Source organism: Schistocerca americana, chromosome 2 (assembly GCF_021461395.2).
Source record: "Schistocerca americana isolate TAMUIC-IGC-003095 chromosome 2, iqSchAmer2.1, whole genome shotgun sequence".
In the NCBI taxonomy this organism is placed as follows: Eukaryota; Metazoa; Arthropoda; class Insecta; order Orthoptera; family Acrididae; genus Schistocerca; species Schistocerca americana.
Genome location: NC_060120.1, coordinates 637381776 through 637399429, shown reverse-complemented (window position 1 = coordinate 637399429; position 17654 = coordinate 637381776). Strand labels below are relative to the sequence as shown.

General features: G+C 38.1%; 1 protein-coding gene across 1 annotated transcript; it reads right to left on the bottom strand.

The window, feature by feature from the left end:
- Nucleotides 1–15866: 15866 nt before the first annotated feature.
- LOC124595393 (mitochondrial coenzyme A diphosphatase NUDT8) lies at nt 15867–17074 on the bottom strand. The gene is made up of 2 exons (XM_047134117.1): nt 16721–17074; nt 15867–16589 (listed from the first exon to the last, which is right to left on the bottom strand). The coding sequence occupies exons 1-2, from the start codon at nt 16750–16752 to the stop codon at nt 15905–15907; spliced, it is 717 nt and encodes a 238-aa protein (XP_046990073.1). The 5' UTR covers nt 16753–17074; the 3' UTR covers nt 15867–15904.
- Between the last annotated feature and the right edge of the window lie 580 nt (nt 17075–17654).

The window sequence follows — 17654 nt, the reverse complement described above, 5'->3', positions numbered from 1 at the left end:
AGGTACCTTTATAGCACAGTGGTATTGCATGGTGATTATTCTGGATCATATCCATCTGTTTAGGCATGTGGTAGGTCCCAAATTTCTATTTATGGATTACAATGCCCACCCACAAAGTACCACTGAGGTGTTGGACACACTGGAATGTAAAGATAAGAATGTATGGAACTAAACCCTCTAGAGCATGCCTGGGATGCTCTTGGTAGACATGTTTCTCAGATAATACCCCTTCCCTGAACCGTTCAAGAACTGAAAATTGCCTTGCGAGAGGAATGGGGTAACTTTCCCCAAGGACTCCTCAACAGTTTGGTATCCAGCATGAATAACAGGTGCAAAATGTGCATTAGTGCCCAAGAAGGGCATATTCCTTACTTAGACTCTTGTATTGCCATTTTGTTAGGAGTCTGATCTGTATCAAACATGAACATTATTTGTCTGTTACCCTGCTTTCCCGTGTGGTGAAATCTGTACCATTTTTTGTTATAAATATACCATTGATCTCTAATATGTAATTACTGTGCCTCATGTCACCCATCATTGCCTGTGATTATTCCAGTGCAACTATGTCTGTGTTCCTTAGCAATTGTCCGGCAGTGTAAAATGTGTAGCATTTAATGTACTCTAGCTTAACCACCTGGGATTTGAATTTTTATAAGTGGCAATTTATGATAACAAATTCTGATGGGAATGAAGCTATTTTGAAGAAACATTCTGTGCACCAGTAGTTTTTTGTTTTAAGTTTTGAAGTTACATAGCAAATTATGAGACTAAAATTTGTCCTGCTGGTTGTCTCCTTGTCAGTATCAACAAAAATCTCCAAGAGACAGAAGGAAATCTGCAGAAGAAATATCTTGCAGTGAGAAATAGCTAATTCATTGGTAGAATAGTCACTTCTGAAGGAAATTATATGAGACAACATGGGTGACAACTGCCATCTATTTCTTACTACATAAGCCTGTATCAGTCACAGAACTTACAGGCACCTCCACCGTCACATTGATTCTAAGCAAAATTGGAAGCCACTTTTTCAGAACAGGAGTAGAAACACTGTCTGTGTAGTTTCAAAAGCCTATCCCTAACAGTAAAACTGGTGAAAATGATGCTAGGTGAAAATAATTTTGTTTCCTTTCAGCGTTAATGAGCCTGTCACTTTAATACTTCCACTAAATAAGAGAATGTTATTCTAACAGTGTTGAGCTGTACAGGAAACCACAAAAGTATGTTGAAACACAGGTACTGATCCACTTTTATTCATATTATGCAGTTTTTGATTTACAAGCTTGAAAGGCTGAGTTCGGCTTCCTTCAACAGCCACATTCTAATTATACATTCTGAGTTGATGTTCCTACAAAATAATTTTGCCAACATCTCACTTTCTTATCTCCCCCCATTCTGACTAACAATTCTGTAAAACCTCGTCACTAATGTCTAGCTATTTCTCACTACTCATCAAACTTATTCTCCAGATAAGCACTGTAACCCATCCCAGAATTACTGGTTAACTTATGCCAAGTTTTCCAAATCATATCACCAAAGTTAAGCACTGTCAGGATTGGCTGGCACTTGGATGGGCCACTGTCTGGGTCTGCCGAGTTCTGTTGGCAAGCGGTGTGCACTCAGTCCTTGTGAGCCCAATTGAGGAGTTACTTGATTAAGAAGTAGTGGCACCAGTCACGAACACTGACAACGGCCAGGAGAGTGGTGTGTTGACCACAAGCCCATCTGTATCCGAATCTGGTGATGTCTAAGAGCTGCGGATGACATGCCGGCCGGTCAGTACCGTTGGGTCTTGGGCCTCGTCAGACAGTGTTTTTTGTTTTTACCCTGGCTTTATACTCCAATTAGGCAATATTCCATGCTAGTAAATGTGTTTCCTATGCCATTTTGAGAAAAGAGGTTAACCAGCTGTTATCCCAAGTTTGTAAAACCAGCCCTAAGTCTTCCCGTAAACATGCAACTAATATCTGTGCATCATGTTTTGAAGTACACAGGAAATTCCAGAACCTTTTATTGCTTTGCCTCTTACACACATGGTACAAAATGGAGATCTGAAATATATTAAAAATTTTACAGATTTCATCGGCAATAACAACCAATAATTTTAAATCCGATACTTGTTTTGGTATCTCTTCTTGGCACACATCAACAGAATTTTCAAAAGTTTATTTTAGAGTATTTTGTATGTCCCTTTGAATACAGTTGATTTTTCTAAATGACATTTGGTGCAATATACAATTCAGTGATAAAATTAATTAGTCCTCTGAAAACAGTTATCTGTCCTCTCAGATCAGAGCTGCATGCAGTAACTCACCTGTCTATGGACATGCTAACCTTCTGACATTCAACAATCTTTTCATTTCCACTGATTACTACTGAAGGAACAAAACTCTTGGGGTCTACTTCTTGTGATGCAAGTTGGGTGTCAAAGTGATTGGTTAGAGGAGTTAACTCAGTGTCCACTGACTTCAACTTTTTCCTTTGTTCAGTAATTTGACCATGGACACCCCCAACTGATTGGCCAGTAAAGCAAAAGCAATTTCCTGTTGATCTAATTGTGTGTTCAAGCAATCACTTTTGTTAAAACCATCAGCATTTGACTTTTAGTTTCCTCACTCCCTTTCTTGGGTTCTTCCACCTGCTTATCCATTTTACTGTTTAGCCCCATTAACATTAAATCTGCTATGCCAACCATTCCCAACCTGTAACCAGCCAATTGCATTTGAAGATTAATAGAATGCTGAGAGGTACTTCGCTGGTAAGCCCCCATTGAGATTCTGCACTTTCTCTGATGAGGGCTGTCATTGGTTTGTAGTCTGCAGCAGCTGCAGGTGGTGGCTCCATGTCACCTCATTTAACTTCAGTTCATTGGCAAGTGCTAGTTGTGTCTTTTTGTGCAACATCTACTCCCTGTGGCTTGACCACGAGATGAATACCCACAATGTAATCAGACTTAATGGCCCATCGGTTTCAGGCCACAACAGCAGACCTGCCAGGTCTCAATTGGTAGACTATCATCTCAGCACCCCTCACTGTCCTCCTCTACAAGGACACCAATGTTCTCAGATGGTACTGCAGCTTTCAACACCATCTCTTGCCATTCTACTGACTGCCTCCTCAGTTAAAGTATCTATCATTCAATATTTGAAGTTTGATCGTACAGAATCAAAAGAATAATGGCTGCACCCACCTTTGCAGGTTTTGGTCACTTCTCAGGAGGATGGACAAGTGGACAAGAATCTGTTTCCTGCTTGTCATTTGCTGGGCGAATGGACAGTGAACAAAGGCATCAGCTGGGCAGCCTGCCGAGCTATAGAAATTCAGTTAGGGTCTCATCAAGGTGTAAGACCCTGTCATGGTAAAACCTAGGAAGATTGCCCTGAAAGTAATGCACCAAATATTTTTCTTCATCAATTATTTATTGAACACATGAGTATGACTGCCATGGGATGCCTCCCTGAATCCTGCAAATTTTGGAGCTCTGCCAAGCTGCCTTCTCATAACAGCCTCACCCTCTTTGCCCAGCAACTAACAGTACTTCTGTTGAATGCAGCTTCTCTATGAAGAGCACCTCAAACTCTGAAAACTTCAAATAATGCATACCTAAAATTTCACATTCATGCCGTTGTTGTTGGCTGGGGAAAAAATGTGGTACATAAGTTTCTGGATGACCCTTGTAGGTTGTGAGAAGGTGAATCTTTGATCCTAGGTACGTGGCTTGGGAACAAGCACCCACCTCCCCGCTTCCTGCCCTGTTCATGCCTACAGCATTAAATTCATCTTCTACTACAGGGTTGATTCAATACTGCCATCAAAATTACAGTGGACAGCTAAATGACGTAAGAGGTTAGCACTACTCAAATAAGAGTCTACTCACTTACATATGTATTTTTTTATAAAAATGTCCACAAATATATTAACAGAATTCAAGAAGATAAAAAAGTACTGAAATAGTTGGCAAAAGTGCCTGGATACAAGAACGTAGACAGCACTCAGTCAATCAAGAAAAACCACACACATAAGTAATCAGAGTACACAAAATTAAAATAGAAAACACGTAACTGAGCATAAGCAAGAGAGAGAATATCCAGTAATGGCACATACCAGGTGAGCAAGACAGATTACCTCAGTGGCAGCGTAGAAATATTGATGGTTGTGAAAGCAATCGCAATTATGAGATGCCATCGTAATTCTGGATGATAATGATTACTGCAACTAGCAAGCACCAGAAACATTTATCAACTTCTCTGATTAATCAGAAATCTTTTATTGACCCTTCTAGTGCCTAGAGCATTCAGTTAAACTACCTCAACGTGGCACCTAAGTGATGGGACCATCTGGTCTGGAGGCTGACTGTATCAGCCAAAGATACGTGTATTGAAGGCATAACAGCTCGGGTCCCACTGAAGCAGGGCTCTTCCTGTGGCACTTACTTAACATCTTGGGTTTCAAAGAAAAAAGCTGACAGTACAGAGGTCACTATCTGTCATAGCCAATCCACCTGTGCTCATCTGCACAGTTTTGGGCATACTGTTTAATTATGTTAGACTGCCAAACAGTGATTTCTTCCAACAGGCAGAATTGCTTTTTTGGTACCTGTGTGGTGTATTCATATATGAAAGACAATTCAAACTTAGCACAAAGAGCCCCCTTACAACATAGCAAAAATTTCTAACTTCTGAATTAACTGCAAGTATGACAACCAAAGATTATAGATAATACCTTTATACTGGGGCATCATTATTGCGTATTTGGTATCTCTAATTTGCCCTCACAACACACACAAAATGATAGATCAAATTATTATCAAAATTAATTAATATCACTAGCCTCAAGGGTATGTTTAGCCTAATTCTGATGTGGTAAGAATAGCTTGTTATATGGCATCCCAATATTTACCGTATTTACTCGAATCTAAGCCGCACTCGAATCTAAGGCGCACCTGAAAAATGAGACTCGAAATAAAGGGAAAAAAAAATTCCTGAATCTAAGCCGCACCTGAAATTTGAGACTCGGAATTCAAGGGGAGGGAAAAGTTTTAGGCCGCACCTCCAAATCGAAACAAAGTTGGTCCATTGTAATGTGACACACAATTTAGGTCGAATGAAAGACGATACAGCTACAGTAGTTTGGTTCGAGTCGTAAGCTTAGCAATTAAGCTTTACCAGGTAGCCATTGTTTGCGTCAGGCGCTCAGTCCGTACTTATACGGGTACCCTTCCATTTTCACGTGCATCGTCTGGTTTGAATCGATTGCTTATTTTGCTTTGATCTGATAAGTGCCGTTTTCTTTGTTATAGGTGTTTACGTCACTCTAAGCTAAAAATGCATTACTGTACTGTGTCATGCATTGTTTGTCGCATTTTGATAGTGCGTGTTTACGGCCTGTCGCCGCTCGCGGCATGACTTGCTTTTGTGCTACCGCCGCTTTAAAAAAAAGAGGAATCGTCTCATTGGCGAAACAATGGCAAGAGACTGCTATTTGTTGTTACTTACACTGCTGCTTTATTTGATAATGATCAACAAGAACCAAATAATAGACTGCGTATGATAGAACATGTTCTGAACGAGAGTTTAGCGAAAATTTTTCTCCGTTTGAAAATCTTTGCGGCCGCTTCTTTAGTACATCAAATTCTGCACAGAAATTTGTCATCTTACATTTAAAATCTAGTCAGTTGCCGTGCTTCATTTCTGACTGTATCACTATTCGGCATAAGAATAATACGAATATAAACAAGACACGATACGTATATTCTTCCGCGTTTGCTGTTGTCTGACTCTAGTTTCGTAGTTTATTAGGCAGACAGGATTTAAATGAGATAGCAGCAAACACGAAAGAATACATGGCAAAACGTTTATATTCGTATTATTCTTATGGTGAAGAGAATACTGCATGTGATTCACATTTCATCAGGTTCCTATTAGCACCCATCTCTTCTCACAGGTAGGAAAAAATTCGGAACGTAGAGTTGGCCATATTGACAAACATCCCTAACAGTCTTGCCAGTCGGATTTTCGTAGTACATTGAAGTTCTGCTACATTCGAAGATGAACAATACGGAATTTGTATTTACTTCGTTGGATAATGTATGAAAATGCAGTGGTCGAAACTCGGGGCGGAGAAAAAAAGCTCGTCTTCTACCTTTTTTTAAATTTATTTACTGATGCAGAGGTTTTGGCGCAAGTATTTATTTTTGTGCCCACAAAGCATGCCTGTGTAGCGCTACACAAGTTAGTTGTGGCGGCACCTACCAACATTTTTCAGAACTTCCGCTTGCTTTGCACTCGATTCTAAGCTGCAGGCGCTTTTTTGGATTACAAAAACCGGAAAGAAAGTGCGGCTTAGATTTGAGTAAATACGGTAGGTATATTAAACTGCACAATTAGAAGGAAGGGCAGCAAATGCATGTAATATCACACACTAGCTCTAATATACCTCCATGAAAGGAAGTACATTAAAAGAAGAAAATCTCTTCATTGATGACTCCGATTTTCACTCTTATGATGCTAGGCAGGAACATAATCTGCTTGTCATACAGTAAGTACAAACACTTGCAGAGGATGAGTATATCATACCACCTTTATGATTCCATGTGAAACGGGTACCAAATTTATGTATATTTAAAATGACATCTGAAACAGCACTTGCTTGACCACTGCTGGTATTATGTTCCCAACTTTTGAGGTGCCATAAAAATTAGTGAATTTGATCACACATTTTTAACCATATTTTGTTTTTTTCTCACCTTATTTGTTTTATAACTAAGTAACCTAGATGCAACATGTTTTGGATTATCATTTCAGATTCATAGTACGTATAAATCATATTCAATGTCTCAAAACTGACTAGTGCCATTATAGTATGTTCAACTTACATATCAAATCATGATTCACAGGACCACTAACAAAATGCAAGTCTATCCTGACTAAGTTTTCAGTGAAGTGTCCTTACTGAAGTCCAGCACATAGGCAGGGTGGCAGGAACAAGCTCTGCTTTCTTCACACAGTTCTGACACTACGCACGTTCTTAGTTATTCGGCAGGGCATGACAGTCACTGTGTAAAAATTGTTGTACACACAGGTACTGTATAGTTAGATCACCAATGTTGGCAGCGGCCAGTCACAAAACACACATGATCTGGAATCTACCAACTACTGTCGGCTTCAGTCAATTCTGAACTTCATGGTCCTTATTCTAGATGTTGTGAACAAACTCATACTACATGTCACCCAAAAGCTCTTGAAAATGTTGATGACCTAAGTTGACTTCTTACAAAATTCATGGCATTTATAGCCAAACTTATTAAGTTAGCTTTCTTATTTGTCAACACCTTTGATTTTTAAAAAAAAAAAAAAAAAAAAGAAACCACTTATGCAGTATCACAAACACCTTTATTCTCGTCCATACCATTTTCTCTAAGCATAGATTTCAATTTGTGACTTGTATCCTCTGTTCTTCCCATCGGTGACCCTGCAGACAAACAAACAGGTTTGATTGCTGATAACTTTTCTTAAGACATCTCCTCAGTATTGTCTTTGATACAGGTTTCACAAATTTTGTATCAGTGTACAGCTAACCATTGGTGCCTATTATCTTAACAGTACCGTTACTGTTTCGCATAGTATCAATGTGATCGTTTATTTCCATTCTAAAGATTTTTTGCAACCTCAGAATCACCTTCAAGGATTAAATGTTAGTCTGGCAAGCACCACCAATAAGAGATCAACATTGATTCATATGAAAAACATCATTCATAATGTGTCTTCAAATATTGCATTCCTTCACATTACGTATACTTGTTTCACAAATTAAACAAAGTGGGTGATTTGTATGTTGTGTAAAACAGATATCACTGTCAATTGTTCATTGAAGCACCTTCACTCTTCTGTTTCCCTCCTGTTGGAAGACTGACTGAGAAACTCCTTTTTTTTTTTTTTTTACAACCTGAAATAAATATTTCAAATTCAACCATGGCATCTGTACTGAGAGTCAACGGTCATTTTAACATTTCAGATATGCATAATAGTGCTTAATAGGTCTTCAAGTTTTAACTAGAAGTATATCTACATCTTCCAGATGATCTCATATGCCTGATAGGTATTTCTCCATTTGTCTTTAAATATTTCAAGTCCCTGGATGCTTCTTTTGTTGATGGGATTGAGAAAACGTGATGAATGGATGGATCAGTGACCCAACTGAAAACCTAGAGAGAAGGAAATCAGCAACCTGTACATTGTTGTATGGCAAACCATACCATAGTTGCCCCATGTAAAACACGGGAAAACAGGAAGGCTGAATGATGACCAGAACTCCATCCTTCATGAGCACAAGCCCAATGTCTTACCCACTTGAACACCTCACTTGATAACAAATTTGACTTTTACTCACTCAAAATGATCAACTTATTTTGGATAAAATGTGTAGAAACTTAAAATTCAGTTTAATTCTGTTTACATGTAAGAAAGGATATAGTCAACATATGAGATTGGCTTCTTTGCTTCTTCAGTGAGGGAGGGAGAAACCAATGTTGCATGCATGGAAATCTTTAAAAAATAAATATACTAACCAACTCCTCTATAAGTAAAAAAATTAGCTAATTTTGAAACTAGAATTACAGGCTCCTTTTGCTACTGCAGAAGATACACACAATATAACAAAATAGAGTCTTTATATCTATCAAAATTAATTGATTTCCTATGGTTGACACTTTTCTTCTAATGCAGTCATACATTCCTCTACAGCGATAACAAGAACTCAACTGACAAACTTACAGATGTTGCTCAGAGGTACCTTCCAAGTACTTTTGTATGGTCTCTGGTAGCTCATTATGGAGTCATTGCATTTCACTTGGTTTCTTGCCTCAGTTGGCTTTGTATCCACATTGCACTGAAAATAGTGCAAATTGTGAAAACGTTGTTGATATGCACTGTGTGTCATGTTTTCATTCTCTCATGGTACCTGCTGTTGACAATAGTATTGTAATACCCTCATTAAATCACTGCCCTCAGGTTTGCATTCAGTTCAGCTTGGTTCTGTCTAGGGTTTTTGGCTGGCTGTTATTAGGGAGAGGGGACTGAAGTGGGAAGGACCATGCGTTGTGAAGCCCATATGGGGTTGGGTTGGGTTGTTTGGGGAAAGGAGACCAGACAGCGAGGTCATCGGTCTCATCGGATTAGGGAAGGATGGGGAAGGAAGTCGGCCATGCCCTTTCAAAGGAACCATCCCGGCATTTGCCTGGAGCGATTTAGGGAAATCACGGAAAACCTAAATCCGGATGGCCGGACGCGGGATTGAACCATCGTCCTCCCAAATGCGAGTCCAGTGTCTAACCACTGCGCCACCTCGCTCGGTGTCTAGGGTTTTTGTTTTCCAGCAGTGTTATTTGTGCTTTAACAGTGATACACAGCAGTACTTTGGACATGTTTGTTGATAAAGAGAGTTGGCCATTATGCTCCCCATGTATGGGTTCACTGAATGCAATGTGACAGCAGTGCGACACTACGCTCAGCTGTTCACACACCAACAACAACCTCATCACAGTACTTTTGCATCTGAGGCTTTTTACATTACTTTGTGTTGTTTATTGTATGTTTTGGTTAATGCAAATTACATGCTTCTTCAGTGTTGTGAAGGTATTTTTATAGAAAAAGGATGACTGCAGTAGAAAAACCAAGTAAATCAGAAGTACATTATTAATCTGTCAAGTGCCATACAATATCAGGTATTTCTCATAGCAAAATACTCATAAGGTATCCCTGAACAATCTCTGAAAGCTTGTCAGTGGAGTTTGGTTCATGCTGTGTATAAAAGACAATTATCTCACTGAATGAGTGTTAAAATTTATAATTACTCTTCTGATTTACTGTTAAATTACTGACCAGTTTCATGATCATGGTCATTCTCTCCCATACTTATACCAGGAGAGTAGAACAAGTGTCTGTTCCATAGTCATAACATTACTCTTATATATGTTCATTCTCAAAATAAGATATTTCAAATGCTCATTTCAGCTGCTCAAAAATTATAGGGAAACCTACATTACTATTTCACATCAGTACCCATGTGTTTTATGACCCATAATAGAGGAGAAGAATCCTTAACACTTTGACTACAATTTTATTGTCAAAGACAGTTGCTAAAAGAAAACAGTCCAACGACTTCCACACAGTTTCACAAACATTACACTTATGTACACTCTGGCTTCTCATTAAATCAAGCTAAAAACAGTGGAGAATGTATTTTTCACATGTATGTGGTATGCAAATAGAGTAGCTAATTAACAGGATAAACTTAAAATCATACAGCCAGTTGTGAAGGAAGTGTCTGGTCAGCAGCACAAGGTTGACAATATAGTCAGCTCATAGTTAAAATATTTCTGTTAGTGATAAGTCATATATATGTACTGTATTTAACCATCATTTTCTGAGCATTGCTGGTGAATTACATAAAAGCTTAGTTTATACAGTGAAACACACAGCTCTCCTGGAAAATGCCTTTCTGGGATTGAAGTCTGAAATACTCCTCTGTGATACTGACAAGGAGAAGAATGAGTCAATAATTATATCACTGAAGACTAAGGACTCTCGTGGATATGGTGGACTGGCTAGCAGAATATTAAAGTACTGTGCTGCACTTGTTAGCCCTGTACTTTGTCATATTTGTAATTTTTCCCTTAAGAAGGGTCAGTTTCCTGAACAGTTAATGTACTCAGTAGTAAAGCCGCTTTATAAAAAGGGAGAAATGGATAACGTAGACGATCTTAGACGTATTTCTATGCCATCAGTGTTTGCTAAAGTTATTGAAAAGGCTGTATATTTAAGGATAATTGATCATTCTATTACACATAATTTGCTATCAAATTTACAGTTCAGCTTTAGAAGTGGTTTAAAAACTGAAAATGCTATATTCTCTTTTCTCTTAGAGGTACTGGATGGATTAAATAAAAAGTTTTGAACACTAGACATCTTTTTTGATTTAACTGAAGCATTTGATTATGTTATCACAGAATATTGCTCCAGAAGTTGGGCCGTTATGGAATACAGGTAGGAGCTTACAATCGGTTCATCTCTTACTTTAACAACAGAGAGCAAAAGGTCATTATTCACATTGTTCAGAATGGCTGTGACATGACGTCTGACTGGGGCACGGTCAAATGGGAGGGGCGGGGAGGGGGGGGGGCAGGAAGGGGCAAGGATCAGTGCTGGGGCCACACCTGCTCCTTGTGTACATAAATGATATGCCCTCTAGTATTACAGATAATTCTAAAACATTTCTGTTTGCTGATGACACTAGCTTGGTGATAAAAGATATTGTGTGCAAGATTGGCTCTGTTTCAAATAGTGCAGTTCATGATGTAAGTCCATGGCTTGTAGAAAATAAACTAACACTAACCACAGTAAGACTCAGTTTTCTTAGTTTTAACACACAATTCAACAAAACCCACTGTTTTAATTTCACAGAATGGGCATATGATCAGTGAAACGGAACAGTTCAGTATATATATATACTTTATTGTCATTTCTTGTTAATGATATCAGCTTATTCCCATGAATTAGCAGCTTTTATTCCGTTAATATTAGGCAGAAATCTAATCTGCATTTGGACTGCACTTCCTTAACTCTTGTGCAGAAAGGTGTGCAGTATTTTGCTGCATCCATTTTCAATAAACTTCCACAAAAATTCAAAAATCTTAGCAGTAATCCATGCACTTTCAAATCGAGACTGAACAATTTCCTCATAGGTCACTCCTATTCAGTCAAGAATTTCCCTGAAAAATTAACCTGATTCCTGTGTTATATTGTTGATTGCATTTACATAAACTTAGGGGTTGTCTTTTTTGGGTTCACAAACATTTTATTTTGTCTGTTATTAGTGTTATGTTGTAGTTTTATGTACTAACATGTCCCATGACCTTGGAGATTTGCTTTTCAATTTGGTCCTACAGAACTAGACGTGTAAAATAAAATAAAATACAAACTACCATACTTATTTGCCAACATAATTTTGATTATTCAGCCTGCTTCAATGCAGAGTGTCTAATTTAACATTTTTAGTACACAGTCTAGGTCATTGCTTATTTATGTAACTTGCTACTCAACTACAGATCTACACAAAACAAATGATCAACTGCAAAACAGGTATACTTCTAGACTTGATTAGTGTTGGATGAAATGCTTTAATTTATGAAGATATAAAAACCACACTATACCAATAAACTGTTCTTGAGCATTAAGGCAACCATTCACAGTTCAATCAGTTTGTAGACCCGTGTGACAGACAGTCTGTGCAGAGGTTACTGCTTGTATGTTGGCGATGAGTCCATAGTATGGTCTGCTGTTCCATCAGCAGATTACTTGCTTCCACAGACCTTTACCCACAAACAGACACCGCTCAGTACATGGCCATGGGATCAATTGAGGTTTGCTGTACCAATTGTCAGTTTTGACCTGTGACATAACTGTGTTGTTTGATGTCTTTTTGGTTCTGTGTCTTTGAAACAGATTGTGTCTGCAGAGAGTTTGTTGAAGTAAATGGTGGCAATCACTAGCAGGGGATGTTTATACACTGTTTGGGAATGATGTTAGCATGGTGTTAAACAAGTGCTGTATGTTACTCTGTGTTTTGTGAGTTTTGTTTAGATGTCTTGTCAGTGAATTATTTTAATGTCATTAGTAATAGGCCACAGATTAGTTTTCACTTTTGGAATTGTTCATTTGTGATGTTGTTAATGGTTTGAAATTTAATTATTTTGTTTTCATTTGGTACTAGGTATGGATATTACCACACACTTTATCAGTCATTCATTAATTGCTGCTACAGTTGCCTATATAGCTGCTACAGTTACATAGCCTCATGGCAGATGGCGTAAGGTGTCAGCAGTACAGAAAATTTATAAAACTGACAGAGCCTAGATTTATCAGCGGTCTTTGGGTGTTTTTATGTTTTTTTCCCCCTTTATTTTAAGGAGTGTAGTGTGTTTGTTTATGTTCATAATTTTCTTTGAATTGGTTATCTATATTGCTTAGTTTCTATGATTTTGTGGTTTGAGTGTGTAGTAGAAGTTGTTATTTAGTAGTTTATAGTAGTATCATGAAGGCTGATCTGGTCATTTTGGCCTGTTTAGGTTTTGACAATAGTTATGGTAAGTGTGGTTTGTTAGTATCATAGGTTTCATTTGAGCTGTACATGTCAATTGAAATTTCTGATACTTGTTTTTCCAGATTTTGTTTGCTGAGGTTTCAGATTCACTTTTTCCATTACTATTTGATTTGGTACATATTCATTATTAAGACTGCCATATATTTTGTTTGCCACCTCCAAAAAATAAAATAAAATTAAAAGGGAGCACCTAAGCTCTTGTCCCGCTAGTATGTTGCCTCGCGTCTTTTCAGGTTAGTTGGTCTGAGGAGTAAATGGACCAAACTGCTGTGTTATCAGTCCCTTCTTTTCAGGTGTGTGATGCCATGGTGACCAAATTGTATAAGCTTTAAATGGGGTATCCACCATCTTAATGATGTCATGGGTCAAAGGTGATGTGTTAGTACTACAGTCTTCAATATTACCTTGCCGTGTGATAAGGCAGATGGGAGGAACAGCCCACAACATTGGACAAGTCGCAGTTGTGGAGGGCATTGTCCATGCAGGCATTCTGGCACACTTACCTTGGCTGTAAAGGCTTGGTTTCAACACCACATTCTTAATATGCACAATTCAGTAGGAAACAGTAAACTCTTTTCTTTCTCAAACTATGAACTAACTTCTTCAATCAGTTACATAACCTACATGGGGTCCCAAACAACAGTGCAACTTGGCATTTCACACACACATTCAGAAAGTTGCATCCATGAAGTGGCAGTGAAAATCTGAAGAACTGGGGACTGAACTGTAGTCTGACATTTACCCACCAAACCATTCACAATATACTGTCAGCCATGGCTAATTTACAGCACTCTTTACTTCAAACATTACTTGAAAAAATGAAGCCAATAACACAACAATGGAAAGTGGTGCAATGATAAGTAGCTATCTTGCAAAAATATTCAGTGATGTAAAACTGTGCACCTGGTGAAATGCAAAAATGCATAGTCCTATGACTACAATATCAACTACTCACAGTTGAGATCATTCCAGTTATACAAACACTTTGGTGTAACAGTTTGTGGGGATGTGAAATTGAATGCCAGTCAGTACAGCATGTACTGCTACTTACATTTCATTGGAAAGATAATGGTAGAATACAATCAGTTTACAATGAAGAACACTTACAAAACACTCACGTGACTCATCTTAAGATTATTGCTCGGGTATGCAAAACCCCTAACACATAGAACTAAAAGGAAATATTTAACATAGAAAAAGACAGGTGGCACAAATGATCATAGATTTGTTTGACTAAATGAGGAAGCATCAAAGAAAAATATTCTCCGGTGAACACCTGACTACAGACATCAACAACTATCCTGCTAAAGTCCACAAAGTTTCAAGAAGCAATACTACACGAAAAACCTAGGAATAAACTGAAGCCTTGTATGATCACTACTGTACACACAACAAACACCAAATCAGATTTAAGTGGTCATAAAGGCATCAAAGCAGCTTTTCCTGAGGTTATTTGCAAATGGAGCAGTAAGAAATCCTACTAGGGTTCAATGCCATGCACTTCATAATCATTTGCCTTTCACAATGTTGGTGGAATATGCAAATGCACAACAGAAGATTAACGCCTCAACTTATGAATGTATCTCAGAAATCATCTTTTCCAGTTTGACATGGAAGCACTTTCAAATCATATGGAACACTTTGGTCACAACCAAATTTTAACAAAGTTTCTAAAATGATGCAACTTAAAGATTTATTTTCAGTTCATGTGTTAAAGAAATATGCAGCATTTGATTTCACACCAACAACAAATGACTTTCGACACTTCCGTATCTATTCAAACATGTACGCATATTTCTCACTGGTACGATAAGTAAAACATGCACTGATTTGACATTCAGTCACAGGTCAGTAAACAAACTGTTCATTGTTTTTGAGTAACTTTTAATATAGAACTAGCTGGAAACAACACTCAAAAAGGGACTGATACTTCCTCAATTTGCATACAGCCGCACAAACGAAAGGTGGCAATACCATGCTTTTCCAAGAAAAAGCTTCTTCAACCAGCAAAAGAGGGAAAAAGTCTCATACTGTTCATAAATGGAGAAAGAATTATCCACATTCCAAATCCAGACACACATGGTAGCGACTACAACAGGAAACAGTTGTTATTTACATCTGATTTTGAAACCTTTCCCAAATACTTTTTTGTCTCCTTTGTTTTTCACAAAATTAAGGGAATTTACCTTTATTATTGAAATCATCAATCAGTAATACTTACGTTACATCTACTTACACAGTCTCGAACTCCTTACAACATTTGTGAGCACAGTATCAGGAATAAGTAACAAATTGCAGTAATTTTTGTGCGTTAATAACTTATCAACCAACTTTTAAAAAAAAACTGCTATTGTGGAGCAGCAATATATTCTGAAGTACATACTAACAGTGGAAAGAACTAGCAAATTGTAACTATCAATGCTCTGATTTACTGTGCACATATACTGAACACTGCAGATGAATGAATAACACTTATGCCACACATCCACAATGACACCTCATTTCATCAACATTCATATTTAGTGTGCCTCATCTCTCACACTATATGCAGGCTACTGTTAAAAATAATTTGGTATTTACGTTATTAACACCACATATAACAGCATCAAATGCAGCCTTGCAAATTCTCATGCACAAGACAACCAAAGTGTGATATAGGTAAGGCTAATGTGTGAGATCCCAAAGTAGGTGCAGTAAATAAATACAAAACATATTACTGACTTTTTCTATTTCACTGCGGTAACATCTTTTAACGAAATAATTTAACTTCGTTTTTGTACAAATCAGGTATAAGGGATTTCAATACAGTATGTGTAATAATTGCAGTCATCCCCCATATTTTATGCTCTCCTCCAGAGAAGACAGGCAAGGTGTACCCGCCTGGATATTCCATGTAATCGCAATTACTAGAATCACAAAACAGTCTTAATGGTACTGTAAACACAGATTCCACTTCTGTCCGATTTATTGCCAAGTCTTTCACATTCACATGCCCTATGTAACCCAGATACGGGCAAACGACTACTTCATTGTCTTTTGTACCAACAAAACTTCCATGTCCCCAGATCTCTATGTCGCTTTTCTGTAATCCTATTTCTTCACACGTCTCCCTACAAGCCGTCTCTTCTAGATCACTGTCTGTCTCATCCTGCATGCCACCAGGAAATGAAACTTGTCCACTGTAATTTTTCAACGTACTTGATCGCAACGTATATAACAACGAAATTTCTTCATTTACTATACAAAATGGTACCAACACAGCTGCCTGCTTTGCGGGAACATGTTGCTTAGTTCGCAATGGGCCCATACGCTGTAGTCGCTCCAAGCCTTTCTTCCTGTTTTCTTCGTTGAAGATAGCCTTTGCAATTACCTCGCTCAAATTGTGTGTGGATGTGGCATGGCAACGTGCATTTGTGATGAAGAGCACAACTTGTCTGGAATAAAGACCATGTTTAATTAGTTTTCATCTACTGAATAACGCTATGGTATAACACACATCCTGTTACTGTTAATACAAATACGTATTGCAAAGGGCAGACAGAGAAAGGATAAAAATTGTATTCACCTTCCTGAAATTGATCTTAAGCACACAGTCATCTCGTAGAGTTAATACTCATAGACACAAAAAGGGAATATAATTCTTTGCCAAAACTTCGAGTTGAAACATCTCTAACCGTCGTACTGGGAATGTTTATGTTGGTGGGGGTTGTCCGAAGTTCCACTTATCAGCTGATTGAATGACAAGGATGCTCCGACGGCATCATAACAAGAAGTTAGACCTTTCTGCATTCCATACACCATAAATATTGTTTCTAGAAGCCAATAAAAAGGAAACTAAATAAATAAATATTGTCTATGATTTACGCTTTTGAATGCTAACGTAGCAGTCGCAACACTTCGCCTCGATTTTGTTGCCTGCTGCGCCAGCGGCGCGCCAAGCGGCCGTATGTTAAACTATTGAGTTTGGTGCGATCGTGAAAACGAAAGCGAGTAGTAGCTATTTAATTTGGTTTGTACATTGGTTTTTACATATGAGAATGTAGCGTAGCGCAATAAATTGCAGCATCGACAAGAAAAAAATACCACACTGTTCTTTTTTTAATTTGCTAAGGACTCTGAGAGGTGTATAACATCATGTTACTAAACTGCATCGTCAGGATTCGCTTGTAAATTACATGTATATTGATGTTTAATGTTTTGTTTTAGGTGTAGAAAATGGCTAGTGAATAGCAGACGGAAAAAAACACCCTGTATACCTTTATAATATCGTTTTGTCCGTTATACGTCGATCGAAACCAGTTCATGAATGCAGACAATAATAAACACGCGTGGAATACAGTTAACCACATTGCTTTACATTCCAAATACACCACCTCAATGACGATGATGAGGAGACTGGCACAAAGGCTCGGCAACCCGTCTAAAACTGTGAAACGCTCATACAGTACAAAAGCAGTCAGTTCAGCTCTCCATATATCAGTGCCAGGTTCATCCGAATC